The sequence below is a fragment of the Giraffa tippelskirchi genome, chromosome 10, assembly GCF_054371585.1.
Source record: "Giraffa tippelskirchi isolate mGirTip1 chromosome 10, T2T-mGirTip1v1.2.pri, whole genome shotgun sequence".
Taxonomy (NCBI): domain Eukaryota; kingdom Metazoa; phylum Chordata; class Mammalia; order Artiodactyla; family Giraffidae; genus Giraffa; species Giraffa tippelskirchi.
The window spans coordinates 724,477-741,106 of record NC_137284.1 but is presented as its reverse complement, the minus strand read 5'-3'; the positions used below and the strand labels follow the sequence as shown (position 1 = coordinate 741,106).

Genomic DNA, 16,630 nt, shown 5'->3' with positions numbered 1-16,630 from the left:
CGGTGGAGATGGGGGAGCCGAGGCCAGGCAAAAGGCCCCAGCAGGATGAGTCCTGCAGGCTGAACTCATGTCCTGAGACCAAGATCAGAGCAAAAGGCACGTCATCTGGACGCGAGGCTTCTGCCCTGTGACTGGGGAACTGGGGCCAGATGACAGCCTGTGTCATCGGCGCTTATGGCCCCACAGGACCCTTCCCTCTAGAGACCACATGTGTTCCCGTCACCACCCAGGCACTGCTCTTGCTTTGCAGATGGACACTCAGCTAGAATGGTGGGGGGAGGGAGGGCATCGGCTAACAGGAAACCAGCCCAGAGCTGGGCAGTCCACACACTGGGGCTTGAGCGAAAACCAGGATGGCCACACCATCCACCTGCGGTGCCAAGCGGTGCCGCCAGCGGCCTCTCACCTGTAGCCTCGGGCCCTGTGACTGCACGTGCGGGACTGTGCAGGGTGGCAGATGTGGGAACCTTGAGTGGGGCATCGGCGGTATGGTGGGGCCCAAGCACCCACATGGCGACTCCCGGAAGTTGCCTCCCCCAGGACCCGCACCCGGCAGAGGACCACCACGTTCCCCTGGCCCGTGTGGTGCCCCCCAGGGGGCAGCGAGGAGCCTGGTCTCCCCTGGAAAACCAGGGAGCGACACAGGTCCCGCCTTGGCATCTCGAGGTGCAGGCGAGGCGCTGAGAGCCACGCGCATGGGGACTGTTGCCATCGCGGCCCCGCCCAGCTCCCCACTTCCCAGACACACGCAGGCCTCCCTCCTCCCACCCACAGGCCAAGGTCCACGGCACCTCAGCCTGCAGTCGTAACTCCAACAGGTTAAGGCCACTGCACAGGGAAGAGACAGCTCACCTTCCAGAATCTTCTCTGGAGGCCATGCCATACCCTGCAATGACAACCAGGACCCACCCCGGGCCGCTGTGGTGACCGTGACTCAAATGAATTCAAAGACGCGTGAGGCCAGGAACACACCCTCCAGGGCCACCAGGGACGCTCCCCACCCTGCGCGTGCCAGGACTCGGTCAGATGGCCTCACAAGCCTCCCTTTAACGACACAGTGCTGGGGAAGGAAGCCAAACTCAATCTAGGCAGGACAAGTTTTCCCCAACAGTCACTGAGAACACAATCTTGCCTAACTTGTAAACGCAGGACTCAGCCCCCACAGGCCCCCAGTCCCCTAGCAAACACACCCACAGCTGTGGCAGCCTCCCCGCCTCCCATTCAAGCGGCCGAGATCTAGTCCTGCAGACAGAACACCGCCTCTCTTCTTAGGGCGTCAGAGATGAACTACCAATAAGAGAACACGGCATCTTGAGAGAATTTCAAAAAAAATTTCCACTTTCATTCAAACTTCTAATTTCCCTTTAATGTGTAGACTTAACCACAGAACTGTCTTGATTTCTGTAAGAGTTGATCCCGGGAGCCACGCACTTCCTCCTGACTCGGCAGGCTGGCTGGGTCCAGGCTGAGCCTCCTCCTCCTCAAGGGCACACAGGCTCCCCATCCATCCCCAGGAGGGACGAGGCCGCGAGGCGGGGCTGGGGGGCGCTGGGGGCTGCGACACCAGGCAGGGCACAGACCTGCAGCTCAGCCACGAAGACAGCGGTGGAGACGGGGAGAGATGCACAGACGGGAGCCTGACCCTCCGCCCTTGCTGATTTAAAACTGTTCTGACAGCAATTCACACAACCTCTGAGAGACGGTCTCCCTGCTCGTCCGCAGTGTCAGTCGGTACATCTGGAACAGAGGACACAGCAGGTAGCGGTGGTACAGGGGCGCTCCGGGCAGCAGACCACCTTGGAGCCAGGCCCTGCCCAGCGGCCCCCAAAGTCCCTGCTCGGCCCTTCCCTGAAGGCACCCAGTTTGACAGACTCAAGCATCAAAGGCGCTTTCAGCTAAAATATAAGCTCAACAGTAACAAGCACTCGTGCACATGGGGACCAATGGGAGCCTTCAAGCACAGCTGCTGGGCATCAGGACCACACTGCTGACGGGGCAGCAACGCTGACGGTGCCTGGACCCCGTGAGCTTGCCATCCCACCTGGGTGTCACCCACAAGAAATGAAGTCACGTGCATACAAAGGACATCCGATGTTTGCAGCAACCCCACATCCATGGACAGGCACGCTGGACGAGCCAGCGGTGCCGCTTCCCACAGGGGAGAGCCACACATTCCACAAGGGCCCACCATGGACACAGCAGCAACAGGCGCCTGCCAGAGCCGGGGGCCCCACGCTGGGCCGCAGAGCGCTGCCTCCTGGGGAGGCCAGGGCTGACGAGGGTGCCCAGGGACTTCGTGGGGCAATGGAGATGTCACGCGCACTGGTGGGGGCGACGGTGGTTACACAGGCACACACTTCTGTGTGGCACACCAAATGACCACCCTTGGGACCTGCCTGTCTCCCTGTGTATAAACTCCACTGCAGTAAACATCACTCAAGCGTGTTCAGTGACATCCACAGGGCTGCACCTGGGCTTGCAGGTTGGGCTCCAGACGCAGCAAGCACCCAATCTGGGCAGTCCTAGTGTGTATGATGCCAGCGCCCACAAAGTTCGCAGGGTTAGGGTCAACTTCCTCCAGGAGCGCAGAGCCAAAGCCGATAATCTGGAAGGAAAGGGGAGAAACAGGAGCCCATGGCACCGGCGCCGGTGGAGGACAGAGTCCTCCGAGAGAGCTCTGCAAGAGGAGAGCACACCCGTCTCCCAGAGGGCCAGGCCACGTCCCGACCCGGGAACGTCCATCGCAAGAGCGGTACCTTGGCCTTGGTGACCTCTGTGTCCATCGGGTGCTTGGCCTTGAAGATGCTCTGCACCTCCTGCTGGGGGCTGTGGGGACAGAGCAGCCACCCCGTCAGCCGGCTGCAGCCCGGCCCCGCCCATCTGCCCACCTACGGACACGCTGCCACTCACTTGCTCAGCTGCTTCCAGCGCTGGAAGAAATCCTGAGAAGCCATTTCCGTGGGCTGGAAAAACTTGTTGAGCGTGATAGGCAGCTTCACAGACACATTCTGAAAGGCCCCCCCGTACCTGTGAGCAACACAGAGGCCCGCTGGGAGGGGTCCACGAATGCGCAGAAAACCCGTGACTCGGCCAGCACCGGGTCCTGCGCGCGAGACCCCTGGGGCACAGAGGGGCTGTGTGCAGAAGGCAGAAGGGCGGCCCAGGGCCCCAGGACGGTCCACCTCCAGCACACAGTCATCGAGAGCCGAGGACGCTGGGAAACACGCCCTCAGCCGATGCTGCCAGGTTGGTCACAACGACCAGGAACAGTTGCCACCTCTTCCCATTCCCCAGCAGTCCAAGTCAGTCTAAATTGTGTGAGTCGTTCCTTTTTTCCATAAAATGACTAAAAAAAAGAGTGTCTACAGAATGGAACAAAGTTCCGCACATCTCCCTCCCTAGATTTCACACGGCGCGCTGGCTTCAGGCCTCTATGCGGCTCATGCTTCAGAGCGCGCTTTTCCAAAATTCAACCTTACAAATACCCAACAGCGCAGCCTGGTCACTCACTCTCCTGGTCACTGAAAAATGGCAGGAACGAGCAAAGCAGCCGCACAAACAGGCCACAGAAGTCACCAGTCTGTGTGGGGAGGCTGGCACACAGCATGCAGCCCGGTGAGGACCTGGCAGGCCCTCCTGCCCCGCAGCCGGCCCCCAAGCAGCAGCCCCCCGTCACGGCAGTGACTGTCACGGCCGGGTGCTGTCCTGACCTGACACCCACCTGAACTGGATGTTGAGGACCGGCGCCTCTGTGAAGTCGGACACGCACTCGATGTTGACCGCCTGCTGCACCTGTGCGCCCCCGTCCACGGCCGGGTCCACGGGCTTGGCCTGCAGGCTCAGATGTGCGGGAGTCAAGGAGGCCGAGGGAATAAGGGGAGTGCAGCTGAGCCCCGCGGCCAGAGGGGCGCCAGGCGGGGCTCGGCAGGACGGAGCACACGCGCTGCCCGCAGACGAGACCAGCACGCTGCCTTTAACGGCCGGCCACAAACACCGAGCGTCAACAGTCTACGCTTGAAAGGTGTTTATCTTAAAATAAAAATAGATCTTAGGAGGAGGAGGGCACAACAGAAGATGAGATGGGTGGATGGCATCACCAACTCAATGTACGTGAGTGTGAACAAACTCTGGGAGTTGGTGGTGGACAGGGAAGCCTGGCGTGCTGCAGTCCATGGGGTCGCAGAGTCAGACACGACTGAATGACTGAACTCACTGAAAAACAGATCTGGTCTGAGGTGAGGAGGTTCCTGCTCCACACAGCTTCTCCAAAGAAGGTGGTGTCCTTGGCGGTCAAGTTGGGCCGCCCGCCCCTCACTATCTGGGAGCCCATCCTCCCAGGACAGAGCCCCGGGTGGCGAGGCCGGGGCCGGAGGCGCTCACGTCCAGTCCTGCTGTCCGCGGCTTGTCCCCAGTGCCCCGGCCCTGGCTCTGCCTACGGCTCCGCAAGGGGCGGGAGGCTGGAGCGCGCCTACAGGCAGTTCTCAGGGTTATGGACACGCGGCCTGAGAGCAGTCAAGACCCTGAAGCTGCAGGACCAGCCCCGGAAGCATCCTTCGAGTCTATCCTCCCACCCACTCTGCCTGTGGCCCGAGGGGCAACAGGACCAAGGATATTGGCCTGGAGGTCGTCCGAACAGATAAGCGTTGGAGTAAAATTCAGGAACTGTGTGGAGGTCTTATTACCATAAAATATGAACATCCGACCTGGAAGGAAGCAGAGTAGCTTGTTCACACGGCACACCGCAGCCCCTGAGCTGCAGGGGGAGAACCGAGCCCCCGCCCCACCCCAACGACACCCCAAGCCCTCGGCCACAGCATGGGGAGCCCTGTGTCATCAGAGCAGAAGACATCACGCAGTCCTCCGTGACCGTCTGCACCCTTGGAACCCAGGATGGAACCTGACCTCACATCTCCTAAAAAGCACACGCAGGTGTGCATGGCCCCCCCAGTGTGAGAAACACCAAGCACCTGGCTGGCCCGTGACAGCCCGGAGTCAACTCCTAAATTCAACGCGCAGGAGAACACCTCCACCCGCTACAGTGAGAAGGGTGGGGTCCCCGCGGGGCAGACACACTGCCTCCTCCCTTCTTACTCCCCACGCGCTTCCAGGACACGGCTCCACGAGGGTACCAGGAGGGGGCAGTCCCAACACTAAGTGGGCATAATTTGGGGGGGACATGGGGGGAGCAAAAACAGCCTTTTTAAAAAGTATGGTAAAATATACAGACCCTGCAATTTACCATCTCAACCACTTCCAGGGGCACAGCTCGGGACACTGAGACACTCACCTGGCTGTGTTACCTTCCCCACCATCATCCCCAGAAATCTGCTCATCTTCCCAAACGGACATTGTCCCCACTGAACACTCACTCCCCTCCCCCCACGGCCCCAGCCCCCCCCCCCCCCCCCCGTCCACTTCCTGTGTCTGTGGACGCGACCCCTCCGGGGACCTCCTCTGGGGGGCAGTCAGACAGCATCCGTCCTTCTGTGACTGGATTATTTCTCTGAGCATCACATCCTCAAGGGTCATCCCCGCTGCAGCCTGCGTCAGGGTCTCCTTCCTCTTTAAGGCTGAGTGACGTCCCGTGGTGGGTTTATACCGCGTTCAGGGCACGCGCTCGCTGGGGTGGGCATCGGGGTTGCCTCCACCTTCTGGCGACCGTGCGTCATGCTGCTGCGAACGTGGCTGAGCAAGTGTCTGTTCAGCCCTGCTTTCTTTGCACGTCTTTTGGGTACACAGCCGGAAGTGGAGCGGCGAGGTCACGCACATGGTAACCCCACTTTCAGTCTCGTAAGAGACCGCCACTGTCTCCACAACCGCCGCCCACTGACACCCCCACCAACAGCGCACGCGGCGCTGGTCCCTCGGTGTCCTCCGGCGCCGGTCCCGGGCTCACAGCAGCCACTGTGGGTGTGAGCGCACCTCAGGGTGGCCTCACTGCACGTCCCAGGTTGTGAGTGACGCTGAGCACCTTGTCAAGCGCTTCTGGACACCTGAATGTCTTCCTCAAAGAAATGTCTATTCAAGACTTTTTCCTATTTTTTCACCTGGGTTCTTTCCCTGTTTTTGACTTGGAGTCCTTTTTATATTCTGGAAACTAGACCCTTAGGAGAGAAGTTGTCATTAAGGAAGTGAAACACATACCTAAATTCTGCCGAAACTCAGACTTCAGTCCAATCTGAAGCAGCTGGTTTTCAAACAACACACCATTATTTTTACAGACAAACCTGGGGACAAGGGACAGCATGTGAGTCACTCAAAGTCACCCATTGAAAACACCAAGATCAGTGTGAAAAGGGGTTTCAGGAACACAAAGGCTGGAAAACCTCTCTGGATATAAGGAAGGGAAAAGCAGAAAATATTCCAATAAACAGCACTGAAAAGCACCCCCCTGGAGGGAGGAGGGGAACCGAGAGCGGTGACCACAGGGGCCGGGTCAGTCAGTCGTCTGCCTTCCATGAACGTGCTGCTCACCTGCACGTAGCTTCCCACTGATGCAGGCAGAACACAGGCACCGCAGCACATGCACACGTGTGAGGTCGGCCCACAGGCTCGGGCACCTGACTCGGGCACGGGCCTCTCACGGGGTGCCTGCAGGCCACACGGGCACCTGACTCGGGCACGGGCCTCTCACAGGGCGCCTGCAGGCCACACGGGCACCTGAGATCGGGCATGGGCCTCTCACAGGGCACCTGCAGGCCACACACACCCGCGCCTGCCCGGCCCCTCCCCTGCTCCCCTGGCCCCTGGTGCTGGGAAAGGTGGACAGCTCCGTGAAAAAACAATGAAACCAGAACACCTTCTCACACCACACACAAAAATAAACTCAAAATGGATTAAAGACCTAAACGTAAGACCTGAAACCATAAAACTTCTAGAAGAGAACATAGGCAGAACACTCTTTCACATAAATCACAGGAAATATTTTCCTGGATCGGCTCCTAAGGCAAACGAAACAAATGCAAAAATAAATGGCCTCTGATTAAAAGCTTTCACACAGCAAAAGAAACCATCAACAAAACTCACTGAATGGGAGAAAGCATCTGCAAACGACAGAACCAACACAGGGTTAACCTCTAAACATTCAAACAGCTCATGCAGCTCAGTATCAAAAAAACCAAACCACCCAATTAAAAAATGGGTAGAAGACCTGGATAGACATTTTTCCAAAGAAGACATACAGATGGCCACAGGCAGGTGAAAAGAGGCTCAACATCACTAACCATCAGGGAGATGGGGACCAGAACAACAATAAGGTGTCACCTCACACAGGTCAGAACAGCTGTCCTCACAGAGACCAGAGGCAACAAGTGTCAGTGAGGACACGGAAGGTGGAGGGCCCAGGCACACTGCTGGGGGGGTGTAAGCTGCTGCAGCCGCGGGGCACGGTACCGAGGTGCCTCAGAAACCTTAAGCTAGAGCTGCCATGAAAGGGGAAGTGTCAGTCACTCAGTCGTGTCCGACTCTGCAATCCCATGGGCTGTAGCCCACCAGGCTCCTCTGTCCATGGGATTCTCCAGACAAGAGCACTGGAGTGGGTAGCCATTCCCTTCTCCAGGGCATCTTCCCCACCCAGGGCAACCACATGACCCAGCAATTCCACTCCAGGGTATAGATCCAAAAAGAAGGAAAACACCAATTCAAAAGATACACGCCCCCATGTTCACTGCAGCACTGTTTCCAACAGCCAAGATACAGAGACAGCCCAAGAGTCCATCAGTGGATGAGTGGATAAAGATGTGGTCACACACACACACACACATATACACACACACAGACACACAGAGACACACACACACACACAGAGACACACACACATATACATACACACACACATACACATACAGACACACACACACACTTACATATACATACACACATACACACACAGACACACAGACACACACATATACATGCACACACATACACACACCTACATATACATACACACACACACACACACACACACACACACACACACACACACACACACACACACACACACACACACACACACACACACACACACACACACACGACAGACCACTACTCAGCCACAGAGAAGAACGAACCTCTGGCACTCTGACAGCTCAGAGGGCCAGGGGCGCTCTGCTAAACTGAAATACACCAGAGGGAGAGAGTGTGTCACCACTCACGTGTGCAATCAAAGAATGAAACGAATATGACAAAACAGAAGCGGACTCGCAGACAGAACAAACCAGCTGTCCCCAGCGGGGAGGAGGCGGGGGAGAGGGCAGGCGGGGTGGGAGGGAGAGGCAGAGGCTACCAGGCACCGCACAGAAAAGCCAGGAGGACCCACCCTACGCACAGGGAAATACAGCCACAGTTTCCTGGTATCTGTAAAAGCTGGGGATCACTAACATGATGTTGTAAATCAACTAACTACAGCTCAACCTAACAAAAAAGAGTCTCTTTTCAGCCAGAGCCAGACAACGAGCCGCCCTGCACAGCGGCTGCCCCGGTCACTCCCGCAGCACCGGCTGCGGGTCAGCGCGCAGGCAGGCAGAGGACGGACGCCGCCGACCACGGACGCCGCCACGGCCCAGGCCCGAGGCCAGGCAGCTGCTCTGCTCTGGGGGGCGGGGCCCCCTCTCGTCCAGACCTAAGATTCAAGAGACAGAGGCACAAAGAGCAAGCCAAGAGGGGACAGGACCCACCAAGCAGCGAAGGCAGGGAGGGAGGGAGGCCTCAGGGCACACAGCAAAGGCAACCCCAGGCAGCACGCCGCCAGCCCACAACAGGGACGCCAACGCTGGACACCAGTCACACCGAGGTGACGAGGGAGGAGCGGACAGAGGCGGCACAGGAAGGGCCCATGGGATCTGTCGGCACACATCCACAGGACAAAGCAGCGACTATGCAACTGAAGAGCGCTTATTAAACACCAGCTGGGCCCCTGGAGGGCAGCCACGGGCACGACTGGAGGACGGGGCCCAGTGCAGACGAGGGGGTGAGCTACAGCGCGAGCCCTGGGGCGGCCCGCCCCCTCGCCTGCCTGAAGTCCCAGTTTCCTCATTGACTGGAGACAGGGCGAGTCCAGGGCCCAGGCCCTGCAGGGTGAGGGGCCGCAGGGATGGACCGGCTGCCGCCTGCCACCTGGCTGGGATATACTCAGAAGAGAGGGAGGCCCCATCCTCGGGACAGGAGGCAGACTACCTGGCGAAGTTGTCCTCAGAGCCGGGAGCCAGGGGCGCAACCGCGGAGGGCGAGTCTGAGAAGACATCCACGAGCAGCCCGCCGGAAGAGGGTGGGGGGCCTGCGGGGACAGGGGGTGCAGCCCCTAGACCCAGGAGGTCTGCTGATGGAGACGGCGTGGACTGGAAAACAGGGAAAGGGCAGGTCAGTGCAGAAGCTGCTGGGCACAACTCCAGGCAACACAAGCACCTGCAGCCTCATCGCCCGCAGCGCCGAAAAGGAATGTCTGGTCTCAGACACACAGCTGTGCACGTTACTGTCAAGCATCTAAAAAAGTCTTAAGAGCCGAAATGACTAAGCAAGTACCTTATTAGCATGCACCCTCAGTCATCTCTAAGTCCTATTGTGTTACAGAGAAAAAGCAGATGAAAGTTCTGCAGAGTAGATTTTTAATTGCTGTTTGGTCTTCTCAAGTTTTGACATGAGGCAAAAGACAAAGAACAAAGTCCTTCCGATGCCCCTCTCAAACCGCAGAAGACGCAACATGCAGCTCACCACAGTCACTCACATGCCCCCCGCCGGCTGCACGGAGATGGCACTGCCCCGCCTGGCACACAAGTTCCAGAAGCCCGCAGCGTTCTTATGATCCCGAGGATCATGTCAAGGCCAGAACCTGGCCTGTGAGAACTCACTTGGACCCTCCTGAGGGCCAGCGTCCACTCACAACCCCTGAGTGCCTCCTGGGTCAGTGTGTCCCCGCAGCGAGCGCTGTGCTGGTTCTGCAGCACTCATCTCTCCAAGAGCCACCCCTCTCTCTCCCAGGCAACAGCCCGTCTGCCCTCAGGTTATGCTGAGGACTTACACGTGGGAATCATTCGCCATAGCTGTTCAGTCACTAAGTCGTGTCCGACTCTGTAAGACCCCACAGACTGCAGCACGCCAGGCTTCCCTGCACCAACTCCCGGAGTTTACTCAAACTCATGTCCGTTGAGTCGGTGATACCATCCAACCATCTCATCCTCTGTCGTCCCCTTCTCCTCCTGCCTTCAATCTTTCCCAGCATTAGGGTCTTTTCCAATGAGTCAGCTCTTCCCATTCGGTGGCCAAGGTATTGGAGCTTCCGTGTCAGCATCAGTCCTTCCAATGAATATTCAGGGTTGATCTCCTTTAGGATTGACTGGTTTGATCTCCTAGCTGTCCAAGGGACTCTTAAAAAGAGTATTCTCCAGCACCAAAGTTCGAAAGCATCAATTCTTCGAAGCTCAGCCTTCTTTCTTTATGGTCCAACTCTCACATCTGTACATGAATACTGGAAAAACCATAGCCTTGACTGTACAGAACTTTGTTGGCAAACTAATGTCTCTTTCTTAATATGCTGTCTAGGTTTGTCACAGCTTTTCTTTCAAGGAACAAGTGTCTTTTAATTTCATGGCTGCAGTCACCATCCACAGTGATCTGAGAGCCCAAGAAAATAAAATCTGTCAGTGCTTCCACTTTTTCCCCTTCTACTTGCCAGGAAGTGATGGGACCAGAGAATCCCATCAACAGAGGAGCTTGGACACAACTGGAGCAACACAGCATGCACACAGGATGGGACCAGACGCCATGATCTTAGTTTTTGAATGTTGAGCTTTAGCCAGCATTTTTCACTCTTCTCTTTAATCTTCATCAAGAGGCTCTTTAGTTCCTCTTCACTTTCTGCCATCAGAGTGGTATCATCGGCTTATCTGAGGTTGTTGATATTTCTCCCAGCAATCTTGATTCCAGTTTGTGATTCAACCAGCCCAGCATTTCACATGATGTAATCTGCATAGAAGTTAAATAAGCAAAGTGACAATATACAGCCTTTCCCAATTTGGAACCAGTTGGTTATTCCATGTCCAGTTCTAACTATTGCTTCTTGACCTGTATACAGGTTTCTCAGAAGACAGGTAAGGTGGTCTGGTACTCCCATCTCCTTAAGAAATTCTCCAGTTTGTTGTGATCCACACAAAGGCTTTAGTGTAGTCAATGATGCAGCAGGAGGTATTTTTCTGGAATCCCCTTGCTTTCTCCATGATCAACTGTTGGCAATTTGATCTCTGGTTCCTCTGCCTTTTCTAAATCCAGCTTCTACATCTTGAAGTTCTTGGTTCACATACTGCTGAAGTCAAGCTTGAAGGATTTTGAGCATCACCTTGCTAGCATGGGAAATGAGGACAATTGCGAGGCAGTGTGAACATTCTTTGGCATAGACCTTCTTAGGGACTAGAATAAAAACTCATCTTTTCCAGTCCTATGGCCACTGCTGAATTTTCCAAACTTGCTGGCATGCTGAGTGCAGCGCTTTAACAGCATCATAGTTCAGGATTTGAAACAGCTCAGCTGGAATTCCACGATCTCCACTAGCTTTGCTCACAGAAATGCTCCCTGAAGCCCACTTGACTTCACCCCCAGGAGGCCCAGCTCTAGGTGCCTCCTGAATGAAACCACGACCTCAGCACAAGGTACCACTTTCCTCCCTTCGACATCTGGAGCCCTGCGCTGCATCTCTTAAACAACGACACGTGTAGCAAATGATCTCGTGTATGGATTCCACACGAAGACAAGGAAGCATCACAGCACACATGTGTGCAAAGAGGCTGAGGGTCTGGGAGGACCGAGAGCTCACGGGAGGCAGTGCACTAAGGTCCAGCCACGGCAGGAAGTGGGCTGGCAGGCAGGGTGAAACCAGGCACAGAACAGGCCAGGCTGGAATCCCTAGGAGAAGGGAGGGCCCAGAGGCCCGGTGGGGAAGGATCAGCAGAAGCTTCAGTGCAGCTGGGGAGTCTGGGGGACAAGTCACAGGCAGCCGGTGGCCCCCGCACGCAGCCCCACCCACCAGCCAGGTCACTGTGGTTGCTGGGAGCCTGCCCACCGGCTCAGGGGCTGCTCCCGGGGGCCTTGAGCCCCTGTGGACCGCGCCACCTGCTGCAAGACATCTACCACTGGTTCCTGAAGAACAGTTCACTTTCTAAGGTAGAAAAACCCTTTTGTCCCACCAAGTCAAATGTGAACACACGAAAGCTAGGCGGTTCCTTGGGGAGATCCCCCAGGATGCCAGCTCCCTCCCCAGACCCCTTGCAGGGCCTCTACCTGGCAGCACTGGAGACACTCCTCTACACCACCTGGCCCTCTTCTCAGGATGCGGGGAGATCCTCCCCCAGGCGCTGGCCTGGTGCACAGTCTGCACAGGTCACACCTGCTCAGAGTGCTGCAGACCATGGTGGGGGGGTGGGCAGCTCTGGGCTCCCCCGCCAGCCCAAAGCCCCAGGGGACGGGCAGCCGGCAGACACCCCCACAGATGCACAGACAAGCATCCTGGAGCCACAGGAGCCAAGCCCCCAGGACAGTCGCAAAGAAAACCACCTCCAGGCGTGCCACGCAACCCTAAGTAAAAGGGATTCTGGCCGATGCTACACGGAAGTGAAAGGCATCACAGATTCCCAATAAAATCCCGACATCTCGGCGCCACTTCAAGGCGGGGCCTCCCCTCTGAGTTTGGAGGCAGAAGCCCTAGGACAAGAACCCCATTCAGGAGGGACCCCGCCCCCTTCTCTGCCCTCCTGCCTCAACTCCCCCACCCCCATCAGACCACCTGAGCCCTGGGGACAAACAAGAACTCAGGTCCGCAGCAGCACCAAGGGCGCCTCTGCAGAGCCGGCGTCAGGGCTCAGCTGAGAGGTCCTGACTGTGATGGGACCCCAAGCCGAGGGCCAGGCGTGAGCACAGGCTTCAACGCAGGCCCGGGGTTGGCGAGCGCCCCCCTACATAGAGTGCCAGGGCTCACACACCAGCTTACTCCAGAGGAGCAGACCACCCAGGCCCCAGGCTGTCCACACACGGGCGCGCGGCACCGCCACCTCGGGCGCATCCTGCGCACACGGGCGCGCGGCACCGCTACCTCGGGCGCATCCTCCGCACACGGGCGCGCGGCACCACTACCTCAGGCGCATCCTCACAGAGGCCGCCGGACAGTGTGAGTGGCTGGCCACGTCGCTGGACCAGCATCCAGGGTGGAGCCTGCTCTCCAGGCTGCCTCCCGAGGGGGCAGCCACAAAGCCCGTGGTGGTCGGGAGCCCCCCAGTGGGGACGAGAGAGGAAACACAACTCTCAAAACGGCATCTTCCTCGACAGATATCAGGGGGCACATTCTCAGGGCACCTGTGTGAACAGGGTGCTCCCTCTAACCCGCTCACTACTGGACACCAGGAGGTGGAGGCACTGGAAACCAGCCCGGGAGGGCAGGAGAGGCCCCCATGCAACCGTCAGGCAAGAGGGACCACGTTTCCTAAATCCAAAGCCAAGAGGAGACGTGGGAGCTGACCGGGGACCCCAGACGACCGTCTGACGTCTGACAGAGTCTAATGACAGGCACTGCGTCTGGGTCAGCCATCCGGAGTCCTGCACCTCGGGCACCTGACGCCCCGGAGCTCGGGCAGGCAGGGCCCTCAGGAGGGACCCACCGCGGCGCTGGCGCTGGCCGGGGCGGGCTCAGGGCCCCCGTTGACGTCGGCGCTCCTCTCCCGCTTGGCCGCCTCCAAGTCAGTCACGGTGCTCGGGCCCTTCTTCTTCTTGAGCTTGGCCAGGATGGAGGACTCGCGCTCTGGGAAGGGGGGCATCTCCTCCAGGACAGTCGCCTGGTGGGAAAGGAGCACAGGTCAGCGCAGCACAAAGCCCCACGGCCTCCAGCCCCCACCCAGGGCGGCCCGGGGACGGGGGGGACGGGGGGACTGGGCGGCCCGGGGACAGGGGGGACCGGGCAGCCCGGGAACGGGGGGACGGCGGGGACCGGGCAGCCCGGGGACGGGAGGACGGGGGGAACAGCTGGGACCGGGCGGGACGGGGAGACGGCGGGGACCGTGTTGCCCGGGGACGGGGGGACGGGGGGACGGGGGGGACGGCGGGGACCAGGCGGCCCGGGGACGGGAGGACAGGGGGGACAGCTGGGACCGGGCGGCCCGGGGACGGGGGGACGGGGGGGACGGCTGGGACCGGGCGGCCCGGGGACGTGGGGACGGGGGGGACGGCGGGGACCGGGCGGCCCGGGGACGGGGGGACGGCGGGGACCAGGCTGCCCGGGGGCGGGGGGACGGCGGGGACCGGGCGGCCCGGGGGCGGTGGGATGGCGGAGACCGGGCGGCCCGGGGACAGGGGGACGGGGGGACAGGGGGAACGGGGGCGCACCAGGATGTCGGTGCTGGCGACAGTGCTGAGCCGCAGGTACTCGACCGCGCGCTGCTGCAGCTCCACGTCGGCGTTCTTCAGCTGGCTATCGCTGCGCAGCACGTCCTGGATGGTGCCCTTCACCTCCGGGAAGAGGTTCACGAACTTGATGTAGGTGGACAGGAGAAGCGCCCTGGTGGGCACGCTGCACAGATGGAACTTGGAGTGCAGAAGGCGGAACTGCGTCAGGGGGCTGCGGGGCGGGGGGACACACGGGGCACGGTCACCGCTCTGTCTCGCACTGCACCAGGCGCGCCCTGCCTGAGCCCCCGGGATGGCTGAGCAGGGAGCAATGAGGAGCCCCACCCTCAGCCAGGAACTGCATGTTTCCAGCTCCAGGCCAAGTACAGGCTCCCCCGAAACAGCATCGGCCACTAGCCACACCTCCTTTCCCCCAGAATCCCCATGTTCTGCACCGTCGTCCTGAACGGACGCGCCCTCACACTGGGCCATCCCAGGACTTCAAAGCATCGCTGGCCTTGACTAGGCCATCAGGGGAGAGCTTGGGGGCACAGGACCGGTGCCTGGACACAGGGCTCTGGCCCCCGGGTGACTCACCTAGACCTCGGGTCTCCTGCTATCAGGTTCCCAAACTCCCCGAGGATGTAGCCACCAACTTTGACCAGGTTCTCATGGCACGCCGGGGCCTGCAGAGCCTGTGGAGGAGCACACCGTGAACCCAGCACCCCAGAGCTCATGCACAGGTGGAGGCGGCGCGGGGTCAGCCTCCAGAGAAAGTGGCCGAGCTGCGTGAGGAGCCAGGAGTGCGGCTCAGGGACTTCCCGGGGAGCCCGCACTGCACGTGGCCACAGTCCCCAGAGCCTCCTGAGCCCTCCTCCCCCTTTCCAACCACACTGTCCACCCCGTCCCCCCTCCTGGCCACTTCAGCAGAGGGGTCAGTAGCAGGGGAGCCCCGGGGACAGGTCCATGGTCGATCCCACCCCCTCAACAAGAGCTGCTCCCAAAAATTGCGGTTCAGACCGTGGACAGGGACAGGGGCACATGGAGGCCAGCTGGAGCCCCCTGCCCTGGGCAGCTTGCTCAGGCAGCCTCTGGCCGACCAAGAGCACGTCACCTGGGGCAGCCATGTAGAAATCAGGGAGACACGGCACTGAGACACCAGTGGAGGTGGACACGGGCCCAGAGCTGGCAGGGAAGCAGGGAGGGCCGGCGCACCTCGAACACAGTCTTGGCCGCGTAACCCTGCACGTCGTCCCGGTTGATGACGATCTGTATGACGCGGTACCACACCTCTTCACTCACATAGTCTCCGGCAATGCGGATCAGGTTCAGGATGGTGTCCACGTACCAAGTGTAGTCCACGGCGTACTTCTCTGCCAGAATGGCCACCTTCAGCACCTGCAGGGCACGGCCGCCCAGGAAGGGACTCAGGAGGATCTGAACCCGCGCCAGAGCGCCCCCCAGCTTCCCAAAGGAATCCCAAAAGTTTAAGGTTTTAGCATAGATGCGGAAGGACATGCAAATGAGAACAAGTGAGATGGATTCTGCAAGAGGCACAGTGGACCCCGCCCACCCAGCCGCACTCAGTCGTGCCCACGCCCAGGAAGCCACACCCACGAAGCCACACCCACGAAGCCACGCCCACGCCCGGGAAGCCACGCCCACGCCCAGGAAGCCACGCCCACGCCGGGGAAGACCCGCTGGAAAAGCGCTCGGTTAGCTCGCGGAGCCTCGTGCTCCAACCAGCCCTTCTGGCTTGCTCCCCCACTCTTTGCTGCCCCGGGGTGCCTGCTCCGCGCTGGGGGAAGAAGGCCCCTCGCATGGAGCCGCCCTGGGCAGCATCGATGGCGGACCCAGAGCCCAGCCCTCTGGCGGCGGCAGGCCTCACGCCCACCTTGCCCCTGGCCTGGCCTGGCCTCCCGACCATGCCCCCGAGTCCTGTCCACCTGCTGTGTGCCTTCTCTGGCCTCCACATCAACCCTCCATAATGACCCCAGAGGTCATCCTGGAACACCTGCCTTGTCACTGCCCTCGGCTTCAAGTCCTTCAAGCCCAGAGCTGCCCCTAAAGCTGGACACTGGAGGCCCCTCACCGCCACGCTGGCCCGAGTGCCCACGTGCCCCTCACCCACTCCCTCCGTGCTGAGCCCCCTGCCTCCCGGGCCTCTGCAGGGGAAGGGGAGAGGTAGGATCAGGGCCTCCACAGAGTCACTCCAAAAAACTGGAGCTCTACAGAAAACGCTGATAAAAAGCTGAACGAAGCACAGCAC

The 16,630-nt window shown here is 59.5% G+C and overlaps 1 protein-coding gene across 15 annotated transcripts in view; it reads right to left on the bottom strand.

Moving 5' to 3' along the window:
- Nucleotides 1–1,344: 1,344 nt before the first annotated feature.
- The window catches only part of AP2A2 (adaptor related protein complex 2 subunit alpha 2), a 55,812-nt gene continuing 40,526 nt past the window's right edge, over nt 1,345–16,630 (bottom strand). For 2 of the 15 annotated variants that reach the window (XR_014067364.1, XR_014067366.1), the window contains exons 11-22: nt 15,577–15,759; nt 14,959–15,056; nt 14,362–14,593; nt 13,641–13,814; nt 9,178–9,338; nt 6,145–6,227; nt 4,605–4,703; nt 3,722–3,838; nt 2,911–3,027; nt 2,757–2,826; nt 2,397–2,605; nt 1,345–1,737 (exon numbers count right to left, since the gene is read on the bottom strand). Coding sequence is in view for 4 of the 15 variants with exons in the window: in XM_081536263.1 (XP_081392389.1) it covers nt 1,660–1,737; nt 2,471–2,605; nt 2,757–2,826; nt 2,911–3,027; nt 3,722–3,831; nt 4,576–4,703; nt 6,145–6,227; nt 9,178–9,338; nt 13,641–13,814; nt 14,362–14,593; nt 14,959–15,056; nt 15,577–15,759 (1,569 nt within the window). In the remaining 11 variants the exon portion in view is untranslated. Of the gene's footprint in view, nt 1,738–2,396; nt 2,606–2,756; nt 2,827–2,910; nt 3,135–3,691; nt 3,846–4,575; nt 4,704–6,144; nt 6,228–9,177; nt 9,339–13,640; nt 13,815–14,361; nt 14,594–14,958; nt 15,057–15,576; nt 15,760–16,630 lie in introns of all 15 variants that reach the window. The other 13 variants (XR_014067363.1, XR_014067365.1, XR_014067359.1 and 10 more) reach the window with 7 other exon arrangements.